At 42.7% G+C, this 26178-nt stretch overlaps 1 protein-coding gene across 1 annotated transcript; it reads left to right on the top strand.

The window, feature by feature from the left end:
* The first annotated feature begins 337 nt into the window (after positions 1-337).
* LOC138611984 (nucleolar protein 9) lies at positions 338-16721 on the top strand. Its single transcript, XM_069685265.1, has 12 exons — positions 338-367; positions 969-1265; positions 1882-2118; positions 2222-2431; positions 3770-3877; positions 12357-12498; positions 12596-12788; positions 12880-13020; positions 13205-13324; positions 13453-13665; positions 16305-16410; positions 16507-16721. Exons 2-12 carry the CDS (start codon positions 1040-1042, stop codon positions 16659-16661), a joined length of 1851 nt encoding a protein of 616 aa, XP_069541366.1. The 5' UTR covers positions 338-367; positions 969-1039; the 3' UTR covers positions 16662-16721.
* The last annotated feature ends 9457 nt before the right edge of the window (positions 16722-26178 follow it).

The following is a 26178-nucleotide window of genomic DNA, read 5'->3' as shown; positions in this document are numbered from 1 at the left end:
ATGATAATGCATTAAACACATGCATGTTTAACACAAAACAGTATTAAATAGGAAATACAAACGTTTACTATGTGGATTTTAAAAGAGTCATGCGAAATTTGCAGCGTTATAAAGAATGTTTATGCACTGGATGTGATCTAACGTAATGGATCTTTTTTTTGGTGTCAATCCTATTGACACAATCAATAACAAAAAAACACACCTGATAATTGCAAATGTCAAGCACAATGACTGTCTATGATCAAGCATGAAACAAAAGACTGTATAAATAACGTTTTAAGTGGTTAAAAAAAAGTCGTAAGTCGCCGCCCAGTTTGACGTCATCACTACGCGTCCAAAACACACCGCGCATCTACACGTCTCACACGTGAGTTAAACTACATTCTGTTGACCTCTATTATTGGTGTTTGTGAACATTCATATTTCGTATGGATCACGCAAAACGTTTATTAAAGTGTTCTGTAACAATTGGTTAAAATTTCCCCTTGTTTTTTAGAATACTGAGTTAGTTTTAAGGGAGTTAGCTAGGACACCTTCTCCTCTCATGGGAACTACATATCGACTCTGAGCCAAATTCCTTTTCCGGAATATATCAATATAAGTGGACAGCTTTTATCGGCTACCATGTTGACCTTGTTCTACATGCCAGTGACAGTACCTGAACATTTAGTAGCTATAGATAAATTCGGCATTCATTCCTGTCAACCAAACATAAGTTATCCTTTGTTTACATGGGTTTTGTTCAGAAATCCCCCCGATCAAAAACCACACGATAAGGAAAGATTGGCAGGGATTTTATCATCAAATGCAGACTGACCTGTACCGATGAGTGATTTAAAGTGTTAAAAAAACTACTATATATAATTTGCTATCGCTATAAGCATCATATCTAAGCATTATATCAGTTATATTATTGCATAAAAACGTATAACCTCAATTCTTTTCCTCTTATCTTTTCCCAACTTCAGCTTGAAGATCAAACCCAGCTAACAAGACCAATACATTCTACCTCTAACCTGCATGTTGTAAGGTCCACGCTATGCTGGCCAAACCAGAGGAAAGAAAGCCACAGAAAGGAGGAGTAAAGAAGAGGAGACATCCTGGAGAAGATGGCGAAGGAGGAGAGAGGAAGAGGAGGGGAGGTGAAGAAGGAGAAAAGAATCAGGGAGACGGTGGTAGGAAGCGTCTGGACGCCCTGAGTGTGGGATATTTCCGCAGAGTCGGGGAAAGACTCGGTGAAGGCTTTGAAGATAACGAGGAGAGAGGTGAGAAGGATTGCTTCTCTAGAGATCTGAGGAATGAAAGTTGATTAAAATTTGAGACTGTGCATCAGAAGTTACATTACATCAGTAAATCTTCATATTACAGCAGAAATCTGTGCTCTCTAACTGCTCTGCGGACAAAACAAACTTCACCTTGAGTTCTGGGAAAATGTGACAGACAGTTTTCACTGTTGACATTTTAATATTTTATGGAAACAATCTATAACTGCAGAGGAACTCTAATTTTAGCCTGAAATGCTGATTGAAAAACAGAATTTGTAATAGCTTTATTAATTTATTTTTAATTAAGATAACCAAAGAGTGCAGCAACAGGATGTCTTCATATTCTAAAGATTCCATGATATGACTACAAGACAACATGAAGTACATATCAGTATATTATACTGTGCATGGGTTACATGATGTAACTGTGCCTTCTCACCATTTTTACCATGGCGTTATCAAACCTCACTACTGTATTATAATAGGGACTGAAGTGTGTTTCTAGCTTAGTAGTTAGCCTCAAGGTAATGGTAACAACATACTGATTACAACTTCCCAAAGCTGGGAACACCCTGTCTCTAATCTCCCTGTAAAATCTCTTGTCTTTCATGTGTAGAGATGTTTGTGGAGAACGTCCTCACTGAAATTAAAGGTAAGGCAATTATGGTGGCGATGGACCGAACAGGAAGCATCACCCTGCAGCGGCTGCTCCCGCTCTCCAGTCCTGACCAGGTGGGGGAGGTGCTGGCTGAACTGGGCGGAGAATCGGGGTCAGAGTTTAAGGCTGTGTCCTGTGACAAGTGCGGTGGGCATGTAGTGGAGAGTGCAGTAAGACAGATGTCCAGGTGGACGGGTAAGATCACATGTTTCATTTATGCAGTCATAAAGTACAGTCAGGTAAACAGACAGGAAACACTCAGCTCTGTGTGTCTCCTTTTGTATTTGTTCATTTTCAGAGTCATCACAGAAGGAGCCATCTGCCACCACAGAAGAAGAAGAAGAGGAGAGTTGTGGAGTGTTGGAGGCCCAGGTGTTGTCTTTCAGCCAGGTGGTGAGAGAAAACTGCGCAGAGTTTATCAAACATGTTCATGGCTCGCACGTGGTCCGCACACTTCTACACGTGCTGGCAGGCTGCCTCGGACCGCCACGCACTGAGTCCCGACCAGGTACACACACACACACAAACACACACACACTCATTGCTTGACTTACCACGGTGATCTTTAAAGTCTTAACAGCTGTGCTCCATTCACACTCCCCAATGTTGTCAGTACCTTCTTAGCTTTAATGATAGTTAGCTCGGGGCTACAACCATAGACTCTAAATACGAAGCAGATGTAGCCTCTGGGTATGAAAAGTGAAGCCAATGCTGAAGTGCCTTAAACCTGCATTCTTTCTAATCGCCAGCAGGGGGGCGACTACACTGTTTGCCAAAAGAAGTCTGAATGTGTAGAAGCGTTAAATCAGCAAACATTTTCCTCATGAGAGTATGGCCACAGTCAAGTTTTATGTTCCCTTTTGTCAATTGTTGTCACACATTTCTCTTCTCACATTTAGAGTTAAAAAGGTAACTCTTCAGGGTAACTAATGACCTCCTTTTAGCAGCAGACACGGGGGAGTGCAGCTTTTTACACAGTGGATCACCATCGGTAGTTACTCTTCCTCTACCACTAACATTACCTGTGGTGTACCGCAAGGTTCAGTATTGGGTCCAATTTTATTTTCTATATGCTTCCGCTCTGCCAAATAATCCAGCAGCAACGTTTCTTTAAGTATATCTGTGTATATCTTTCCTTTGAGACCTGGGAACCATAGAAGCCTAGCTGCTGTAATAGACTGTCTCTGTGATATCAGCTGTTGGATGGCACATTTTCAAAAGCTCAAATCAGAAGTCATATTGTTCAATCCACACAACTCCACTAATCTCATTCAGAGCGGCCTGCGTGTCCTTTCTGCAAATATAAAGCCAGCTGCCAGAAATTTAGCAGTAATGTTTGATTTTCATCTTGGCTTCAAAACACACATGAAAGAAGTCGTACAGTCATGCTTCCTCCAAATATTCACCATCTCCAGAATATATTCAAAACTTTCTCAACTGGACCGAGAAAAAGTTATCCACCAGATGGAGTTAACTGGAGTTAACCAAAAATCCCTCTCTCACCTCCAACTAGAGCAGAATGCAGCAGCTCTGCTTCTTACTGGTTGTAACACCACATCACACCACATGAGGTATGATATCACTAAAAGATATAAGTCACATTGAATCTAAATCCTGTCAGTGTCTTCAGTGTGAGTGAGGTATGACTCAGAGAAGGATTTTTGAGGTAGCTCTGGCACCTCAGTATGCTCCATGAGCTGTGTGTCACAGCCACTGCTGCAGCTGCTGATTGTTTTGGTGAGCAGCCAATAATTAACTTCCTTTTGTTCTCCAGATGACGGCGCGCACCTGTTTCATCCACCTCCCTTATTATCTCTGCCTCATGTTTCTCCCTCTGCTCCTCCAGGTGTGAAAGAACGAAACGCTGTTCCTCAGCTGACGGACTTTGAGATTCCCACGTCATTCTGGTACGAGCTGAAAAGCCTCACAGACGCCCTGATGGACAACGTTAACTGTGAGTCATCGTTCTTCAGATCCAAACACACGTTACACATTTTATCACAGGGGAAATAGTCTCACAAAGCAAGTTGTACTTTCTGATATAAATACCTGAATATGATGTTACTGGCAGATTAACAACTTCATTGCCAACTCTTTGCTACGATCGATTCAGAGCTGACTGTCTCTCACTCACTCAGACACACACTTGCTACACTCTGCTATTCTTTAAAGTAGCTCACTTCTCTCATAACAGGCTGGTCTTGAGGTCAGAGCTGAATGATACAAGTTATTACGGGAAGAGCAGAGTAGAAATGTCAGAGCACTCAGGTCCAAGTAAAAAAACTGAATCTTTTGGGATTTTTCCAAGGTGAAGGAACTGCTCAATCCTTGTTGAAGTTACCAGGTGATTAATATGATGTAATATCTCAGAAAATCATAATTGTAGGTGCGTTTATTTAGCTAGCAGGCCATACTAGTCCGATCCCACTGCCTACTTTTATGTGAGGGAAACAGAAAGACTGTCTGACAGGCAGCAGCTCATGATAACGTAGAGATAGAAGATAGAGTTTCACATTGGCTTACTGTGTTGCTAACCTGTATAAACAGACTCTTCTTCATCTTCATATAAATGCATTTTCTGTAGGCGATAGTCATCAGTGTTCGTGTTGGACTCAGCTGGTTTCCATTTGTAGTCAGAGTGATATTGTCCAATCATGTTTCAGCATGCTTTGGTTGCATGCATCAAAATATCAGTGCCAAATAGCAACTTTGAAGATAAATACAAATATGCAACATAAAGTGCAACAGTGCCAACACTCAAATCGCCATTCCTCTAGCCTTGTCTGGCTTTTATCTGCCACTATTTAAAAGCTTATTAGACGCAGGGATAAAATAATTTCTGAATCTATTTAAATCTGCAGCGGGGAACTCGAAATCTTCTGTGGAGAGCAAATGAGGCAAAAAGCAGACTTTTAAATCTCTAAAAACACATAATTGCATCAGAGTGCAGAGAACAGTCTGGTCATAAACATCCGCTCTCCTCTCCAACTCGCTTCTCAACTCTCAAGTTTGTAGTCGGCCGGTAAATAATGACCAATGAACGGAAAAAGGAAGTCTCGGGGCATTAAATCCTAATGCAGCCTAGTGCACCCACCAGAGCTGGCCTTGAGTTACCAGGTTTTAGTTCCAAGGTAGTGATGGGCGGATGCAGGCTGATGAAGCTTTTGGGCTTTCTTTCTTTTTGTGCCGAAAGAAAAGGTTCAAAGCCTTGAAGATTCAAACTCGGCAAACACAGTGAGATCTGGTGGCTTGTCACAGCCCTCTAGAAGGGTCACAACACCTCGCTGATATTAAAAGTTTTAGTCTCAAATGTTTCTAAAAGAGCAGCTCCAGTCATGTGTTAAGTCATATAAAATGCTCTGCTTGCAATGATTAATTGTGTCTGATATGTCTTTCTGCAAAATACGGAATTACCTTGTAAAAATCCACCCAAGGCATCTCCTCCTTCTCCCTCATAGGCCCCGCCCACTATGCACATTTCCAACCGCCCCCCCCGTTGTGAAAACAAAACACGTCTCTGCTGGTTTAGTGGCAACTTGTTGAAACTTAGCTAGCTTGAAATGTAGTAATTAATAGTAGTAACGTTAACGTTAGTAGTCAGTAGTGAGTTTGCAAAAATTACGATGACAGTTACAGCTGGCTCGTGCATCGCTGAGGTGGTTGCCATAGGTTACACATAATGATATGCATAGCGTCACCCCGTCCATTAACAGGATTGGCTCCTTAGGTTTGTGACGTCTCAAACCTGCCAATCTGAAAAGGTGTTGTTCAGCCTGTCCTTGGTACACTGCAGTTTAAAAGCAGACAGGCCCAGCCATGGAGATGACTGCTCATGTTGTCCCTGATATGTCTTGTAGCACATGAAGAACACCACATGGAGATGTTTACAAGGTTAAACACTTGACTTTCACTGGAGGGAGGCTTTTAACTTCATGGTTGATACTCTGTGACAGTTCATCGTCGCAATGCCATGTATTGGAAACGGATATTTATTAAATCATTATTGTTATGACATTATTACTCTGTATCTCATAGGAATGTTCTAATTATGTCTTTTTAGTTAACATAACTATATTTCTTAATTATTCTTCTCTATTTTTATCCCAGCTTTCCCACAAATTTGCCAGTCACAAAGTTTAGCTCTAAAACTTTTAAACTGAATGAAGCGCTTTTCCAAGTTTCAGAGGTCATGAGTCACAATACAAGCTCCATTATATTGAAACAGCCCAATTCACTCGAGTGAAACAAGCCCCTGAGCGTCGGTATCATCATCCACCCACCTCTATTTAAAAGTTTAGTTTTATTTTAGTCTGTTTAGTTTACGCTATTGTCCTCAGAAAAAACGAACAGAAAACATTTTAAATATTGGGTCAAGTATGTATGCCCGATGATCTTTAAAAGGGAAGTATTTCACATAATCTGGCAGACATCCTAAATTCCACAAACACTGTTAGCTGTGCTGCCTCCCTCTTTTGCTCCGCTGACGGCTCTGACATTTCTCCCGGAAATCAGAAAAACATTTAAGCCTAATAATGCTGGTGCAGACTCTCAGGAGAGTCAGAGCGGAAGCGCTCAAGGGCAGATATTTTGAATAGAATGCCGTCTAGATAGTGGTTATAATTTATATGATAAATGCAGCCTTGCAGTTATTATACCAAATAAAATGAAATAGTCAATAAGTAACCTCAGGGCTAGTGCACACGCTGCAGAGAAAGTGGCTTTTAACAGAGCTCTCCTGCACAGGGACAAGAGCAAACTCAGTTTAGTTCTTATTCTTAAACAACACAACTGAACACGGAGGGGGGTTTATGGCTGCTGCATATACCACCATGCATAGCCAAGGCTATCTGCTCAGCCTCAAGCCTTATTCACAAAAAAACATTGCACTAAAGGTATTCCAGTCTAAACATGCCGACAAGGTTTTTCAGGTTTGGGAAATTCGTTCTTGTTTTGCGTCTGATTGTTGAGAAGAGCCGTCAGCACCCTACGATCTCTGCCGAGAGAGTTTAATTCATCCCCAGATAAATGAGGAGCTGAGGGGAGGAGGGGGTTTTTTTCCGCGCTAATTCTGAGGCCCAGATTCAACAGATGTGATACCAGTTTACTGTCTGAAATAACTGGATAACAGGTGCTTCCTCCCTGCAGTGAGCCAGCTGGAGCAGCCCAATCAAAATATAATAACCCATTAATCCCCGTCTTACGTAACGGCTCCAGACTGTCTCCGAGCATCTGTTATAAGAGTGCTCGTATGTGCCGGGGTTGAGCCACAGATATATGTATACATATTTCTCAGTTCTGTCATGAAAAGAGGCCTCACCTGGGTTCCTCCAGTTTCACATTATAATTTGTTTTCCAACGTTCATACTTGTCTGAATAAAGTCTGTGGCTCCACAGTGAGATGTCAGTTGTGGATCAATGAGAACATATAGCCCCGGCAGACGTTTGTCCGGGTAATGCTTTTTATACAATCATGGCCCTTCAGCCAGTAGTTCTGAGTTCCGACTTAATAACATCGATTATCCCGTTACAATGGCACCTGTCAGTGGGTGGGATATGTTAGGCAGCAAGTGAACATTTTGTCCTTGAGGTTGATGTGTTGGAAGCAGGAAAAATAGGCAAGCATAACGATGTGAGCGACTTTGACAAGAGCCAAATTGTGGTGGTCAGGACCTACCAGAAGTGGTCCAAGGAAGGAAAAACGGTGAACTGGCGACAGGGTCATGGCATGGAGAGCGAAGGCTGGCCCGTGTGGTCCAATCCAACAGAAGAGCTACTGAAGTTAAAACTGCTGAAAAAGTTGGTTCTGATAGAAAGGAGTCAGAACACATAGAGCATCACAGTTTGTTGTGCGTGTGGGGCTGCGTAGCCGCAGTTCGGTCTACCTAAACATTGTTGCAGACCAAGTACACCCCTTCATGGAAACAGTAGTCCCTAATGGCAGTGGCCTCTTTCAGCAGGATGATGCACCCTGCCACACTGCAGACATGCTTCAGGAATGGTTTGAGGAACACGACAAGGAGTTCAAGGTGTTGACTTGGCCTCCAAATTCCCCAGATCTCAATGCAATCGAGCATCTGTGGGGCGTGCTGGACAAACAAGTCCAATCCATGGAGGCCCCACCTCGCAACTTCCAGGACTTAAAGGATCTGCTGCTAACGCCTTGTTGCCAGATACCTCAGCACACCTTCAGAGGTCTAGTGGAGTCCATGCCTCGACGGGTCAGGGCTGTTTTGGCAGCAGAAGGGGACCTACACAATATTAGCCAGGCGGTCATAATGTTATGGCTGATCGGTGTACTGTCCCGCTCTTTCTCAACATCATTCTTACATCAATGTTCAAATCTGCTGTCCAAGTTAACATCAGAGCATGCAATACAGCAACAAGCTGCTGGAGGATCATTGCATAATAAATAGACGCCTCATGTTCCAGACCCATCACCTTTAGAATCTGAGAAAGAACATTTGGCAGTTGAGGTGGGGTTCCTTTCCCCATAACATTGACTAGCAGGTGACAAAGTTGTAAATACTTCAAGAAATTATTCCTGGGCAGATTATATTCATTAACCAACCTCTCAAATGACTATTTCGTCTATATGAGTCTGCTAATGTTATAATTCCTTTTTCTAACCATTCCTTCCCTACAAGGGAGTATTTACCAATTTGTAACTTTGGGTAAATCCGTATACATGAAGTGGCCGGTGAGTGTAAGTAACAAGAAAACAAACAATCATGGTGCGGTTAAAAACAGTTCCATTCATAAGCGTAGTTGTTTGTAATCATAGTTTTGACCTGTGGGAACAGTTATGTTGAGTTTAAGTGTGTGCCGCACAAAAGTAAATGTTTTCCCAATTGCTTGTGGGACTTGGAGCATTAGCCAATCACTTGAGCAGGTTGGATATTGGCTATTAGACCAGTTTAATATAGAAGTGATGTATGATGGTACATTTCCAGAAACCAGTCACATCTAATTATTAGTGATGGCCAACAAACCCTTTCATACAGGATGCAGTGATGAGTAAAATAGCTGTCAAGGGTAATAAAAAAGTAAGTAAGTAATGTTTATTTATGTAGCGTCTTTCAAGAACAGGCGTCGCAAAGTGCTTCACACTAAAAGATTAAAGGCAAATCAGAGAGATCACAACAGACATTAACACAGACCATTACATTAAAGGAGAAGGTCAGTATTTTTAAACCTGGGCCCTATTTGTACAAATTTGTGTGTCGAAATGACTCACAGGAACAAATTCGGTCCAGTAGATGTCCTCCGCCGCAGCCGTGATACGCCCGCAATGGCTGCAACATAATCCAGGGGCAACTGCGCCCGATCAAAGTACATCCACTGAAAGTGCTTGTTTTTGCCACTGAGAGGCTCCAGGGTTACTCCAGGTGTCCGACAACATTACAGAAATTATCCCTACGGAGATCGTCCTTTTTTAAAGAGTAAGATCCTTTTTGTGTGACCAGAAACAGTGACATTTCCAGCTAAAGAAATTAGATGCATGTTTATATGTTAGTTATAGATAGTTGCCCGTTTGGTCTCTGTGGTCTTGGCCTCCAGTTCATTTTGGGCACATGAAAGAAAGTCTGCAGCACAGCCCTGTTGATCAGAGGGGGGAAATCCTCCGACATGGTTACACAGCGTTGTGTAGTGTCCGAGGTATCATCTCTGGACACCTCATCGAATTCAAATGCCTCATCTTCATCGTCGAGATCCGGTAAATATTCAGCCTTGGCTTTTGAAATAAATTCCTGCTGGCAGTCCTCTACGTAAACAAATCCTAACTCTAGGATTTCCACCGTCCTGTTCAGGTAACCTCTCACCACCTGCAAGATTTCAGAGCGAGACTTCTCGTTGAGCGAGACTTCTGTTTCTGGTTACACCAAAAAGATCTTATTCTTTAAAAAAAGCACCTGGAGTAACAATCTGAGCCAGAAGGACCGTTTTTCTTCCTATGAGTCATTTCAACACCCAAATATGTACAAATAGAGGTTAAAAAATACCGAACTTGAGAAACTTCATCCACAAGCCACCAACTCTCTGAAGACATCAATCATTTTGACTCCAAATGCGAGTGTCTATTTGCACTGATGTTTTTTTATTTTGCAATAAGGCTCATTTGCGTAGAAAAGGGGAAGTTTTGCGCCACATGTATGCATACGACCTCATTTGAATAGTCTTGCAGCACCAATATAAGCCAGGCAGCATCTTTAGGGCTGCATCTCTCCCTTTGTGGGACCCTTGAGAATTACCCGGTTTCTTTTTGTCTCATTTGCGAAGGTTTAGTGCGAGAAAAGCTTCACAATCCTTTTTTGAAAGCCCCCCAGAGTGCCTGAGAGGGGGACCACTTACTGTATGTCTATGCTGCTCTTTCCAATTTGCCTCAGAATTGATGGAGGCTGACAGAGCAGCAGCTATTAAATATAACGAGCAACAGTTTTACAATCATCATGAATCATATTCTGATCAATAAGACACTAAATGCGCTGTGGGTAAGGGAGTAAACAAAGGCTGCTGGGAAATCTTTAGTACAAACGTTTTCTGCCTTTGTTGAGTTATAATCAGCGGTAACAATATCAGAGAGAAATGAATCATCTTTATATGAATCTATTCAGAAAGCATCAGTATCTGCTCAGCATGCGTTATCTGTTCATGTCCAAAATGATACGTGTGTATTAGATCTCAGTTCTGAAAGTCTGCAGTTCTGATCCAAATGAAACCATTCATGAAACAATATTTGCAATTAGTTACACTTCAAGGTCCGGTTTATATCAGAAGATCTACAGGCAGCGTAATATAAAAACGTATAATATATTCAACAGTGTTTGTCATTAATCTCCTGAGTGAGCTCTTTACATCTACAGAGGGAGCAGCTCTTTTCCAAGGAGTCCACCAAGTTTCTACGGTAGCTCAGAATGGACAAACGTAATGCTTAAAGAGGGCCTTTCACATTTTTCTGAGTTTGGAAACCACTGTAGGTTCTCCCACCTGTAGAGACAACTACTCCTTTAAAGGTAACCTGTGTGGCTTATTATCCATTTGTAGCACTATGGAACAATTGTGGTACAAGTGGAGACCCGTTCTGTTTGTATAGTGCCATTGACTGTATATTATAAGTAGAAGTAGCCAGTACGAGGTCATCCATTGGTTTGTCAACCCCTGTTTTAAAGCCTCCAGTTTGTTTGTTTTTGCTGTCGCCATCTTGGTTGTTTGCAACCATAAGTGACCATAGCTGTTTTCCAATTCAGGGGCTGCATCCTTCGAAGGCCGTATTTGAAGGCTGATTGCGTCACGGCAGCGTGCCGAAGGCTGTCCCAATTCAAAAGGCTCCTTCAGATGTGGCCGACGTATGCGTCCTCCTGCGGCCACGAAGGATCCGTCGGGTGCATCCTTCGTGGCCCAATGTATCCTGAGGTGCATTGCACGCCAATTCAAACGAGATGGCGGACACTTACACGGACAAGGATACGCTTTAAACGTTTTTGGTTTCAACTCCATCGAATAGGTCACGATACAAATGTTAAAATAACGAAAGCGGCCTTCAAACAAATGTTCTCTAAAATAATAGGTTACGTTATATGACGTTAGTTAGCAAGCTAGCTACTTGTTGCTAGGCGACAGGAGCGGCGTTTGGTGATGCAAGGTTAGGGCGGGAACAGCTGGTGACACAAACAGGAAATCATGCAGCCCCTGAATTGAGACACAGCTCATATCTGGATTACTGGATAAGCCTTACTGCACCTCTGTTATGGTTTACAGGCTGCAGAGGGTGGTTTTTACTCTAAACCATAATTATACCAAATGTATAATGTAGTTGTACAAAATGAACACCATGCTGTGTTGAAGAGGACTTGATCACCAACTCATTAAGAAACTTACCAACCCCGACCTCATAATCAAAGATGGCTGCTCCATGCATCAACAGTCAATGAAAGCTGCAGTACTAACTGTTTATTATCACTTCTGAGTTAAATGGAACGCACCAATAGTATCTGCGTTATCAGTACCTGGAGCTCACATGGCGGAGCCTGGGTCTGTAGTAGTTGGCAATGCTGCTTTGGTTGCGGTGACCACTAAGGGCCATGTGGTAGGTTAATTATAAGCACTGGGATGAGGGCACAAGGGGAGGGGTTTCTTCACTGAGCACTTATCCTCATCATTAGGGCACAAGTATATTGTGTTTAATTCAATAAATACCCATTTACCCATACCGTTCTATCTGCAATAAGGTAGTAAAACATAAAAGATTTATTGGTCTCGCTCTGAAAGGTAAACCTTTCAGCACATTTACTCGACCTCGAGGACACACTCAATGTGTTTCAGGGAGAAGCACTGACAGTAAATCTAACTTTTATCTTGCTTCAGGGCATCTTGAAAATGGCAGAAAGTTTTAAGAAGCATTTTTATCTCCTCTTCCGTCTCTCTCTCTCTTCTAGTAAGTGTGACAGATGCTGCTGCCAGTGCCGTGTTCCAGACCATGCTGACCGTGTGTCACAGAAAACGACCCAAACTCTGCAAACAGCTCCTCAAACGCATCATGGAGTACCTGACGAGTCGCAGCGCCGCTCCAGGAGTCAGGTCAGCAACAATGTTTTTGTTTTCTGTTTAAAATTGTGTTTTTGTGCCATGAAATGTTCTCTCATGAAATCTTACTGCTGCTTTGATTTCCTGTTAGTCCACTCCTGGTCTTTCTCAAGGACCAGGCCTCCAGTCGCCTCATTGAGACCATCATACAGCTGTCCCACAAGTCCCTCCTCCGTGACCTCTACAAGAACCACCTGAAGGGTCAGCTGGTGGACTTGGCCCTACATCCCATCGCCAACTTCCCCGTACAGAGGCTGACGGCTGCCTCGGCCAAATATAAAATGGTGGGTCATGATCTCCGTGTGTCAAAAAATGCTGCATGAAAGGTTTTGTTATCGCACGGATGACATCATCTTCTCTCGTCTTTCTTCATAGTTCCTCAGGTTGTTTGATGAGCTGATCCAAGGCGTGGAGGCCATCTTGGCTGCAGGTCACATGGGTGTGATCGTGCAGCTGGCAGAGAGCTGCGCAGAGAGCGAGGAGAAACAGGTGGACTTGATGCAGTGCCTCCTCCGTGTAAGCATCAAAGAGTGTTTGCTGTTGAGGGTCCACATGGGTCGTCAATCATTACAAGAACAACACATTGGTTTCTGTTTGTTTCTGCTTCTTTACGGCTGCAATCAAAAGTGTAACCAGCACAATAAAGCTGCTTAATGTTTTATTTGTGGTTAATGGAAACCCCGTTGATGTTGCCCTGCAGGCGTTTCACTGCGCTGAGCCCGGCTCTCGACACGTCAGCTGCCTCCCTCTCTTCATGTCCCTGCTCACCTATGATGTGTACTACCACTCTGACACAGCAGAGGGCGGCACGCAGACAGAGGTAACACCTGACAATCCTTTCTGGATTTTGTTGTAGTCTTGGCATTTCAGTTAATTACAAGCACCAAGGTGATTAAAACTGATTGCACCTTGCACATAATGATGTCTTCTTTGCCTGTTGGTTTCCAGGTCCCGCTGTCCTCCATCTGTTACCACGGCTCCCGCCTCGTCCAGGCGCTGGCCAGGTTCAAAGAGCGCTCCCTCCTCCTCAGCAGCCTGCGCACTCTGACCCCTGCTGACCTCCTGATGCTGGCTTCTGACCCCTCAGGCAGCCACGTCCTCCAGGCCCTCATCACCACCTCCAGCGACAAGGGAAGAGGCAAGATCCTCAAGAGACTGGAGGTACGAGCACAGGGTCTTTAAAAGATAATGTTGCTGTCTTTCTGTATTGTTGGCTAAACACCAAGAAACACACATAACTGACAAACAGGACACAAATATGTACATTCTCTGCCAGCTTAGTGGCCTTTAACATGAGTACTGTAGTTTATTAAAAGTTCCCACGTACACATCCTGCAGCATTTTTCCACCAAATAAACAGCTTAAAATAGTCCCCAACAAATACAATAGTTTACTTTGTGCTAACTACTACAGTGTCGACAGGCGTGGCCAAGGGTAAAATGTTTCCGGGTCGTCTGTCTGTCCGTCCCGTTTATGTGAGCACGATATCTCAGGAAGAGCTGCAGGGAACATCTTCAAGTTTGGCACAAACGTCCGCCTGGACTGGAGCATGAACTGATTCGATTTAGTTTGCTAAAGGTCGAAAAACAATTTTTGGCCATAACTCAAGAATTCATGGGCTAAATATGAAACGGTTTCACAGAAATGGATAATAGGATTAAAAATGATGAAGTGAAGGGAAAGTCAGCTTCGTTGTGCATCATAATGTCCTATTAAAACGCTTTTATGGTTATTATTCCCCCCCCCATTCTTCTTAAAGCAATATCTCAGGAAGGCCTGGAGGGAGTATCATATACTTTGGCACAAATGTTCTCTTGGACTCAAGGAGGAACTGATTTGATTTTAAAGGTCAAAGGTCGAGGTCATGTAGCAGACAGGAACGTGGATTTTAGGGACGGCAAGTGTTCTGGTTTCCGTTTGTCGTACACTTGTACTCCGAGTAATTGACCACGTATCAGCAGGCTGCGACGTATACAGGAAAAAGAGTCTGCATGGAGAGCAAAAGCATGCGGAACGTAATGCGCCGTAATGACATCCCGACTCCCATCAGCATCATCTGATGATGATTTACCTTCTTATTAATCTCGTTAAACAGACATCTGCATGCTAACAGCTAACAATCTGTTCTAGATCTAATATTTAACTTGAGATGAATTCCCTTGACGCTGTGTCACGAAAGCCGTTCAGCATTCAGATTTCCGTGATGTCCCCGAATGCATCAGAAATGATGGATCCGATTTTCGTTCAACAAACGAGCATTTTAAAAGTAGTTGTCTTCTCCTCTTGAGGTCAGACCTGACAAAGCTTCATTCTGACTTTCTACTAATCTGCATCATGATGTTGCATTTTCAGCAAAGGTAAGAACCGTTAATTAAAGTCAATCACAAGAAGAACGGTTTATTTTTCTGTAAACAATGCAGCACACGGAAAAGAAAGTCTTGACTGGAAGTTGTTTTTTACTAACCGCTGGCTACACGCCAACATGTTCGCCGTTGTCCCCAGAGGCTATATCGTCGTCAGACTAAAGCCGACGTGCCAATGTGACCCTGCATCCTTCCCCTTTTTATTAACATCTTGTATCTCAGGAACAACTGGAGGGGATTTTATTATATCTGATATATTTTTATTTTCTTCTGTGTCTGATATACACCCTCGCTCTACCTCTCACATACCGTCATACCATGTTTAAATTGTGCCGACGTAAGCGGCTGTTTTGCTTTAAGGTTTGTAGGGTAATTTTTTCCTTCAGATATCCTCAATATAAAAATGCATCCCCCCATCCCAGCCACAGTTTCATTGCTATTCTGCAGGAAACACTAATGGATCAAAACTGCAACTTGACTGGTTGGTGGAGACTGCAAAAAAATATATATTTATGGAGTGTCTTCTGAGGGGAACATATTGGCTTAGCGCTTAGATTCACAGTCAGCGGAGGAAGTTCTGAGAGACAAGCCAGCACATTGTTAGTTTTGGTTTTTTGCTGGGATTTGTTCTCTAAACACAAAATCTAAACTATAGATGTTGTTGATACTATTGATTCTATACTATCAACACGTGTTAGGCCGTGCTGTTGCATCTTGTTGAGGGATTACATTTCACAGTAACTACTGCAGTCAGCTGTCAGCAGATAGATTACAGCTCTACTTCAAATGTTTCCAGTCTCTTTGTGGCCCTGACACCCTGCAGGAGACGGTTAAAGAATATTTCAGAGAGCGGAAGTGACACTGGAACTTCTTGTTTCTGATCAAGGAGGAAAAAACCTCTTTCACAGTGACATTTGTAAGAATGCTGATAAAGGAAAAAAAGCGCCTTTGAATATTACATTTCTCAGCAGTGTGGCTCGTTTCAGCTGTGTGGATAAGAACAGTAGTTCTTTGAACAATCTACATCATCTTTTATTCACTTTATATGTTTGAGCAAAAAACTCCTGGGTGATATAAAACGGAATCAAGGAGCACCTCAAGAATTACACAATGAAAACTCTCCAGAAAGGGTGGCGCTGGTTTAGCTCAGTTGGTAGATGTACAGAAGCTACAGTCCTCGACGCACTGATCACTGCCAATCATTTGGTGCATGTCACCCCCCACTCTCTGCTCCCAACATTTCAGGTCATTCTTCAGCTGTCCTATATAATGAAAAAAATAATAAAATAAAAATAGAAAATAATCCTAAAAAACAAATCAAAAATGGGAATACAAAGGCTTTCATCAGTGGGCCACAGGCTCAATCACCATTGTGTTACCTCATTCAACGATAATATCCTCATCACTTCTCTCCATGTGAACCCTTTGTCCTCGCAGGGTCAGTACGTTCAGATGGCGTGCTCCAGGCTCGGCAGTCGGGTGCTGGAGGCCATATGGAACAGCGCCTCGGTCACTCACAGGCAGAGCATCGCACAGGAGCTAGGTTAGACACATCATCATCTCACATCTCTTCATCATTCTGACTTTAAGGGGAGGGTAGATATATTTTATCGACTCCCTCTCTAATCTCTCTTTTCAGTGCCGAGTGAGAGCCAGCTGAGGTCAGATCAGTTCGCCCGGCACGTGTGGGCCAAGTTTGCCCTCTCCCACTTCATCCACAGGAGAGCACACTGGCAGGAAATACAAACCGGAGAGTCCAAGAAGAGGAAGCTCTTCAGTGACATTCTTGATTAAAAGGTGCATATTTATAGATCAGTTTGTGTTTCTTTGCTTTGTGATTGGATAAAAAAAATAAAGGAGAAATAGTCTTTATTTGATCGCTCATTTCTTACTCAAAAACAAGCTTGGATCCCACAGATAAAGGCAACTTTTTACTATGTGATGATAGGAGCAACAAAGCCACTAGGGGGTGCTGGTGTGACATTTATTGTCTGAGTTTTAATGCTCAGTGGTGTAGGTGATCAAATGAATGGAGCGATATAATGTCTCAACAAACAGTCGGAAACACTGACTCAAAGACCAAAAACAGACACTACATCTTCTGTGTGAAAAATGTATGGACAATAACAAAGCTGTTAAATGTTTGCAGACAATATGTAAAAGTGGTTTTATTACATATGGGGAGAAAATGTATATTGTGCCCCTGAATGTCATGCCATAATTTCAGCCTCACAATCAAACTCTGTGTGATTTGTGCCTCACAGTGAGCAGCCTTTTGTCGCAGGCTTGTTGGGCACACATCAGCTCAGTCACAGAGGAGAACATTGATTACATATTGATTTGAAGAGGTAGGCCTCTTATCTGTGCAGATGCGTCTCGGTAGAGAAGAAGCACGAGCCAGGAGAAGCCACGCTGCAAGACGGCATGTGTTATCAGCGAGGGAACAGGAAAGGCCACCGTGCTGCTAGATTACTCAATACAATACGTCTACTGTTTGATTTGACCACACAGTCAGCAGGCCTAGTGGATAAAGCAACATAGTCAGAGTAAGGCAGAAAAATAGAGACAATACTGCATTGTAACTGAGTCAAACAAATATAATTCAACCGATGGTAGATTTCTAGGCTTTAGCTTGTGTTGATTTCTCTATTTAAATCATTTTTCTTAAAGCCCCCCTCCAGTGAAAGTCAAGTGTTTAACCTTGTAAACATCTCCATGTGGTGTTCTTCATGTGCTACAAGACATATCAGAGACAACATAAGCAGTCATCTCCATGGCTGGGCCTGTCTGCTTTTAAACTGCAGTGTACCAAGGACAGGCTGAACAACACGCTTTCAGATTGGCAGGTTCCAGACGTCACAAACCTAAGGAGCCAATCCGGTTAATGGATGAGGTGATGCTATGCATGTCATTATGTGTAACCTATGGCAACCACTTCGGCGATGCATGAGCCAGCTGTAACCGTCATCGTCATTTTTGTAAACACACTACTGACTGCTAACGTTAACGTTATGACTGCTAATTACTACATTTCAAGCTCGCTAAGTTTCAACAAGTTGCCACTAAACGATGGCAGAGACGGAGTTCCCGTTTGGACTTTTGCATAGTGGGTGGGGATTATACAGATTCTGGAATTTTTAATGAAGGAGAAGGAGGAGATGCCTTGGGAGGATTTTTACAAGGTACAGGGTTCTTGCACCATTTTTAAAATCATATTCAATGCTTTTTAAGACCTTTACAAATATAATGTAAGATGCTAGATACAAACTTGACAAGACAGAGGAAACTCTCCAGGGAAAATCACATCAAACTTTTAGCTTCTGAAATAATTTGCTGAAATCTTGGATGTGTAGAACAACACAGAAAATTAAGAACGGTTGATCCTGACTGATCCTGTTGGCGTGTCGGGAGAGTGGCACAGTGGGTTGCCACGCACGTACTCACGGTGTCTCCCCGTGAGACGCACTCATCGTTTCTGCTGCTGCTTAATGGCAGTCAGGGTACCTCTGACTAGCACATGGAGGTCTGTGCGGCCCTCCAAGGATATGCCTCCCCGGACCATCACTGACCCACTGCCAAACTGGTCATGCTGAAGGATGTTGCAGGCAGCAGAAAGTTCTCCATGGCATCTCCAGACTGTTTCACGTCTGTCACATGTGCTCAGTGTGAACCTGCTCTCATCTGTGAAGAGCACAGGGCGCCAATGGCGAATCTGCCAATCCTGATGTTCTCTGGAAAATGCCAATCGGGCTGCACGGTGCTGGGCTGTGAGCACAGGCGCCACTTGTGGACGTCGGGCCCTCATGCCACCCTCATGGAGTCTGTTTGACAGTTTGAGCAGAATCATGCACATTAGTGGCCTGCTGGAGGTCATTTTTTGTAGGGCTCTGGCAGTGCTCCTCCTGTTCCTCCTTGCACAAAGGAGCAGATAGCGGTCCTGCTGCTGGGTTGTTGTCCTCCTACGGACCCTTCCACGTCTCCTGGTGTACTGGTCTATGTCCTGGTATCTCCTCCATGCTCTTGACACTGTGTTGGGAGACACAGCAAACCTTCTGGCCACAGCGCGCATTGATGTGCCATCCTGGATGAGTTGCACTACCTGAGCAACGTCTGTGGGTTGCAGACACTGCCTCGTGCTACCTCTAGTGGTGAGGGCACTGGCAAAATGCAGAAGTGACCAAAAATCAGCCAGAAAGGATGAGGACAGGGAAATGGTCTGTGGCCACCACCTGCAGAACCATTCCTTTATAGGGGTTGTCTTCGCTAATTGCCTCCCATTTCCACCTGTTGTGGGTTCCATTTGCACAACAGCAGGTGAAATTAATTCACAATCAGTGTTGCTTCCTAACTGGACAGGTTGATATCCCAGAAGTGTGATTGATTTGGAGTTACATTGTAATTTTTATATGTTCCCTTTATTTTTTTGAGCAGTGTATATTCTGCTCAATTGGTTTGATCACATCATTAGAAACAAGTGTGAACAGTTTTGAGTTGTGTGTGTAAATCATGACAGCTGTATTGTAGTTGTGTTCAACTTTAGCCGCCCATGTTAACCACACAGTGCAGAATGTGTTTTAGTGAGTGAACGAGATTGTCAAATGGTGTCTAACTACCTGAACTTGTTTAAAGTTTTGCCTAAAGAGTGGCTGATTCGACAAATGGGTTTAGACCACTGAGCATTTGGTTCAGAGAATGGGGTTTAGTGTTTTAGCCATTGTGAAAAACTGTAATATACATTGTTGTTCTCAGTTTGGCCTTCTTTATTCCTAAATATCAATGATCTAAAGCACAGCTTGCAATGCCCCCAGGATTTGGGTGATTATTAGAATTTCAGATGCTTTTGAGTTTCCTGTAAAACTGTTCTGTGTCATGTGTTGGAAATCTGCAAGTTGGCTTGAAATAATAAGTTGAGGAAATATGAAACATACTGCAACAAGAGGGGGAACACTGTTTATTCCCACATAGACTACAGTGTCATAGCCTCCTTTGCACCTCTGGGTGGGTGACTGACATTTTACAGCATGCTTCTAAGGTTTGCTTTTGACTGGAGACGAGCCTATGAACATTGATATGAAATGTTTTTATTTTCAACCAGCTCAGAGGGTAGGTTACTTTTAGCACCTTAACCCACCTGTGACTTCAGTTCATGGAACATTTGATTACCATTTAGTTCCTTCCGTTAGAAAAAGAAATGCTTGAAAGCTAGCCTAACTAGCTTCCACAAAGTTTTAGCCATTTAGCTTAGCTTACTAAAATTAGCACCGATTCGCATTGGTATTGCTTTTTGTTCATGTTATTTAAACGCCCCCTATTACTAAAAGCTTCTGCACCCTCAGCTGTGTTTTCAACCCAGTTATCCATTGGAGTCTAACAGGGTCTGTAACAGAAAAATACTGATATTGAATTTACATTTTACCTATATCTTCTACAAGAATCTTACAATATACACTTATTACTGAGGGAAAGTTAATTTTGATTTCAGTTCAACTAATACGTTGTTAACTATTTAAGCATTGTGATTACAATACTGATAACTATTATTTGTAGAGTTTTGGGACCAGGTGGCTGTAATATAGTTTATTCCAACCCTTCATTTTAAAGTTACAGGTTGTACTATATTGTCTCATTTTAACATCCTGCTCTTACTAACAGATTTTCCGTCAGTCACCTGTTTTTACAGTAACCATTATTTGTGATTTAGACACATTAAAAAAACCTACATTCTGGTTCATCCAATTGTTATCAGTCATTATCGCTCACAATCACATTGTTTTTCAAACTTTTCTCAAAGTGACCCATTGTAAATACAAGAATTTATCCTTTTCTTTTCTGTAGGTGTCAGAAAACACTTTAGTATCTCTTTATCATTTTATTGGTTCTTTTGATGGTCTTTTAAACAAACGAAGATGTTTATATGTCACAGGAAATCATGTAAGTTTTAATGAATAATGTTAAATTAATGAGAATGTGAGGATAATTCCACCAAAACTGTTTGATTTCGGAGTATGACTCTGAAAACTAGCTGAAAACAAACAGTAAACATGTATATTACATTATAGTATTCTTCACCAAAAATTAATTCAATATACTTCTTTTATGACAATAAAGCATATTAATTTAACAAATTCCTATGTTTGACAACAGGTTTTTTTAATAACTTGACTGTATTCATACTAACAACCTCATTAAACCATTTATGCAGAAATGTAATGTTTGAATTTGTATTTATTTATTTACTCCAAATTTTAATTTTGCCAATTTATTTCATGTAAAAAATGCGTGGGGGAACCAGAGCATCCTGGAGAAAACCCACAAGGGAAAGGGGGACAGGGGGGTTGGGGTTGGGGGTGGGGGGGACTAGATGGGGGTTATGGAGGAGTCAGAGCTATCCGGGTGAGGAGTTGAGGATGAGTTCCTCTTCCACCTCTGTGGTTTCCTCAACCCCAGAGCGTGTCTGAACCTCTTCCACAGTGACTTCTTTTTAGTCACTGGGAGAGCGGAGTCGTCGGTCTGCTCTGCAGTGTCGTCGGCCTGCATAGCAGAGTTGTCGGTCTGCTCTTCAGTGTCGTCGGCCTGCAGCACCGAGGAATCATCTTCAGTGTCTTCATCACTCTCCTGAGAATCGAGTGTTACTGCATCAGGGAGAGAACCATCTAGCGGCCAGGACATGGAGGAGTCAGAGCTATCCGGGTGAGGGTGAGGAGTTGAGGATGAGTTCCTCTTCCACCTCTGTGGTTTCCTCAACCCCAGAGCGTGTCTGAACCTCTTCCACAGTGACTTCTTTTTAGTCACTGGGAGAGCGGAGTCGTCGGTCTGCTCTGCAGTGTCGTCGGTCGGCTCTGCAGTGTCGTCGGCCTGCATAGCAGAGTTGTCGGTCTGCTCTTCAGTGTCGTCGGCCTGCAGCACCGAGGAATCATCTTCAGTGTCTTCATCACTCTCCTGAGAATCGAGTGTTACTGCATCAGGGAGAGAACCATCTAGCGGCGAGGACATGGAGGAGTCAGAGCTATCCGGGTGAGGGTGAGGAGTTGAGGATGAGTTCCTCTTCCACCTCTGTGGTTTCCTCAACCCCAGAGCATGTCTGAACCTCTTCCACAGTGACTTCTTTTTAGTCACTGGGAGAGCGGAGTCGTCGGTCTGCTCTGCAGTGTCGTCGGCCTGCATAGCAGAGTTGTCAGTCTGCTCTTCAGTGTCGTCGGCCTGCAGCACCGAGGAATCATCTTCAGTGTCTTCATCACTCTCCTGAGAATCGAGTGTTACTGCATCAGGGAGAGAACCATCTAGCGGCGAGGACATGGAGGAGTTAGAGCTATCCGGGTGAGAGTGAGGAGTTGAGGATGAGTTCCTCTTCCACCTCTGTGGTTTCCTCAACCCCAGAGCGTGTCTGAACCTCTTCCACAGTGACTTCTTTTTAGTCACTGGGAGAGCAGAGTCGTCGGTCTGCTCTGCAGTGTCGTCGGCCTGCATAGCAGAGTTGTCAGTCTGCTCTTCAGTGTCGTCGGCCTGCAGCACCGAGGAATCATCTTCAGTGTCTTCATCACTCTCCTGAGAATCGAGTGTTACTGCATCAGGGAGAGAACCATCCAGCGGCAAGGACATGTTGTCGTCGGTCTGCACTTGCAGTTCAACTGCCCGTAGATCAGGGAGGGAGGACTCTTGATCGTTAAACTTCTCAGAGTCTTCAACCTTCTCCTGAAACTCGAGAGTTAGTGCATCAGGGAGGGACCGTTCCAGTGTTGAGGACTTATCTTGACAGTCTTCAACATTCTCCTCAAAATCTAGTGATACTACGTCCAGGAGGGACCACTCCAGCACCGAGGAATTATCTTCAGTGTCTTCATCACTCTCCTGAGAATCGAGTGTTCCTACATCAGGGAGGGAACCATCTAGTGCCGAGGACTTATCCTGACAGTCTTCAACATTCTCCTGAGAATTGAGTGTTACTGCATCAGGGAGAGAACCATCTAGCGGCGAGGACATGGAGGAGTCAGAGCTATCCGGGTGAGGGTGAGGAGTTGAGGACGAGTTCCTCTTCCCCCTCTGTGGTTTCCACAACCCCAGAAAGTGTCTGAAAGTGTCGGAACCTGAATCGTCAGGGAGGGAACACTCCAGCGCAGAGAAATCATCTTCAGTGTCTTCATCACTCTCCTGAGAATCGAACCTCCCTGCATCAGGGAGGGAGCCATCCAGTGCCGAGGACTTAACCTGACAGTCTTTAACATTCTCCTGAAAATCCTCATTGTCTTCCTGTGTGACTGCCATAACATACTCTGAACTGTCTTTTTTTGCCTTTCCTTTGGATTTCTTGTTTTGCTCCATTTGGTTTAGTTTGGAGAAATAGTCTTAAAATAATGCTGCTGTTTGTAGCTGATTAACAGATGTGGTCTGCATCAGTGGTCAGACTTTGTGATGATCAAAGCTCAAAGCTGTCACCTCTGGTGGCTGAGCTGCATTTATAACTTTCTGCAAATGACCAATGACATCATTCATTACATCATCATTCATTTTGATGATGTGTTAGGCTTTGATCTTGAGTTCTACATTCCATTTTTTCCTTTTGTTGTATCACATGTTTACATTCAAAATCTACACTGTAAAAAAGAAAAGTTCAGTTCTTTTTACTGGGAAAAAAAATGGCAGGTTTTGTTGCTATTATGTAAAAAGTATGGTGAAAATGTAAACCACAACATATAGAACTGAACAGTTTTAAACAGTTATAATTAAAAGGAAATGCATTATAAATGTGTAGGTATAACAGCCCTTTTCTGCTGAAATAGCATAACCACTGTGTTGTTAAACATATCCTTTCAGTGAGATTTACATGCATTGGCCCCTTATTGTACATTGAATCATTTTGCTATATATTTGCTATATGTGATTTTTTTCCATGAATGTCGCACCAGACACCCATTCTGTAACACTGCAAATGCAAAGGCTGGATGGATTGGACTGGCCATGACATGAAGAGAGAGACGCTGATTTAAGGAACATTTGGAGTGTCTCTAACAACAAGCTTCGGACAACAGAGATTTGATTGCAAGCCAAAAGTACTGGCATGTGAGAATATAAAGGTACATAAAAATGGATCCTTTTCTCTTGTCACCTGTACGACCAAACACACTGAGGCCGATAGTTTAGTGTAAGAGGCAATATCATGAGACAGTGCTGAAATCCCCTGATGTGAGGCTGCCATCGCTTTGATAGAGGAATGTAATGACTCAGCTGAAGCATTAAATATCACAAATGTGTTTCATCTCTTTATGTGCATTAATATGCTGCTTCAACTCTAAAGGCATTTTAATTAATAGCTATAATGATCTAGTAAGACTTTACAACGAGGCTAAAAGTCGCACAGTAATGCATAACTATTGTATCACTTATGATGACTAATGCATTATAGCATTCCTGTAGCTCACTCTTAACTAATGATGGCTTCACTGTGAGTTTATGTGAACAGTTAAAGCTTAATGGGTTTTTAATTAATGCAGTTAATTCACACTTACTTCATGCATTCATTTATGTGCCACCAAATGAAAAACATCGAGCAGCTGCCAGATGACAAATCAGGCGAGGTGAGACATAAACAGTTTGTAGTTTAATGAAGTGAGAAACATAAAGTGGAGGTTAATGTTCAGTCAGGAATCAGAATGGAATGATTCAATAATCATTAATCATGTAACATTACAGTGTCACTGAACATCCTGGTTGATGGTTAATCTCCTGTGGGTGTTCCTGAGGAACCAGGACAGGGTTTCAGGACAGACACTTTGATGTTGAGTTTTCAAAGGTTATATTTCTGTGCTCACTGTGATCACTGAAAACCTTATTCCATTGAGCTTAAAAGTGTCAGGGTGTTCAAAGCCTCACTTCTTAAAAAAACAAAGTCTCTTTATAGTTCAATCCTCTGTTGGGAAAGTTGGATATTTTCCCAGATTTAAGTAAACTAAGCCTTTAAGTATTCTTCAATGATAGATGAGGTGTCAATTTGCTCCCTCAGTCTAGCATTTGTGGTGAGCAGACGTATCACTGTCCAGATAGAAACACTTTAATGATGTAATCCAATGCAATTCAGAACCTCAGGACTTCCTCTTTGGTTGTTTATATACTGAATTTATCGCATTCTATATTTCAGACTTATATCTGTGGAAGGAAAAACATTAGATAAATTAAAGACCAGCTCCGCGTCATGTTTTAAAGGGGACATATTTAGCTCTGCAATCAATTTCCTATTCATCTAATGTGTTTTTGAGTCACATTGGTAAAGTTTGTTTTTAGAAAAATGTTTTCATATTTTAATTTAATTATTTTTTGGAGCCTCTCCTTCCTCCTGAAACAAACAAGCCGTTTTGCCTTTCAAATGTTAAACCTTAGCCATGATTGGCTGACAGTATTTGGAGGGATGGCATAGCCCCTTCTCCCACGTGGGGGAGCGGGCACACTGCACTGTCACTCCAAAGTTGTAGAAAACATGGCCGCTCTAGGATCAGTTATTCGGCCTTATATGTACGAGCCAAAATTGCCAGGAGGTATTGGAATGGTAAGCTGAAATCTTGACAACGACCTGACTACAAGCTAGTGTAAGAGGGCAGCCTGAGGTGAATGACGGTTGGTCGATATCAGCCGGTTCTACCTAGAAAACTGCAGCTGTTCTGAATGGCCCATTTCAGAGGCGACCTTTTTAAAAATGTCCTTCTGAAAAAACAAGAAATTATGTAGTTTTCGCTTTTTCACTGTGAACAATAAACACCCCAAAATGTGAAACCCATGCGAAATATGAGAACATCCATTTTAAAGATATGGCCCCTTTAAATAATATAATAAATAGTGTCTGATTTGTTCTTTCTACAAAATATGTTTTCTGTGTCATACGGCATATATGAACATATACGTATATATCAGAATATAATACTACAGTATATAGTATACTATAAAACAATAACTAGTAATAATAATGGTAATATAATATAGTGCAGTATAATATGGAGATAAGTAGTAATATGAAGACATAACAGTATATGGCAAGTATATAATTAAGTCAGACCAGCAGAGGGTCACTGAACAGTGAAGGTGATGAGAGTCCTAAGTGTGACAGACACTGTGTGTGTGTGTGTGTCACTGTCTGTTGGGGGGCTGTTCAGCGGGATGACAGTCTGCTTCCACTGCTGTTGTACAGTCTGATGGCAGTGGGCACAAAGGAGCGCCTGAAGCGTTCAGTTCTGTACCTTGGTGGGATGATGCGCTGGCTGAATGGAGAGGGTGAGAGGGGTTGTCCATGATGGCTTTAATTTTGTCCTTCATCCTCTTCTCAGCC

This window comes from Semicossyphus pulcher, unplaced genomic scaffold (genome assembly GCF_022749685.1).
Source record: "Semicossyphus pulcher isolate SPU_LCO1_2020_fin unplaced genomic scaffold, fSemPul1.0.p SCAF_7, whole genome shotgun sequence".
Classification (NCBI taxonomy): Eukaryota; Metazoa; Chordata; class Actinopteri; order Labriformes; family Labridae; genus Semicossyphus; species Semicossyphus pulcher.
This window is presented reverse-complemented; position numbering and strand designations above follow the sequence as displayed.

Excerpts from the sequence above, each read along its gene's own strand:
- LOC138611984 (XM_069685265.1), top strand. The coding sequence starts at position 1,040 with ATGCTGGCCAAACCAGAGGAAAGAAAGCCACAGAAAGGAGGAGTAAAG. Across the intron at positions 1,266-1,881 it reads TGAAGATAACGAGGAGAGAG|AGATGTTTGTGGAGAACGTC; the intron begins GTGAGAAGGATT and ends TTTCATGTGTAG. Across the intron at positions 2,119-2,221 it reads ACAGATGTCCAGGTGGACGG|AGTCATCACAGAAGGAGCCA; the intron begins GTAAGATCACAT and ends GTTCATTTTCAG.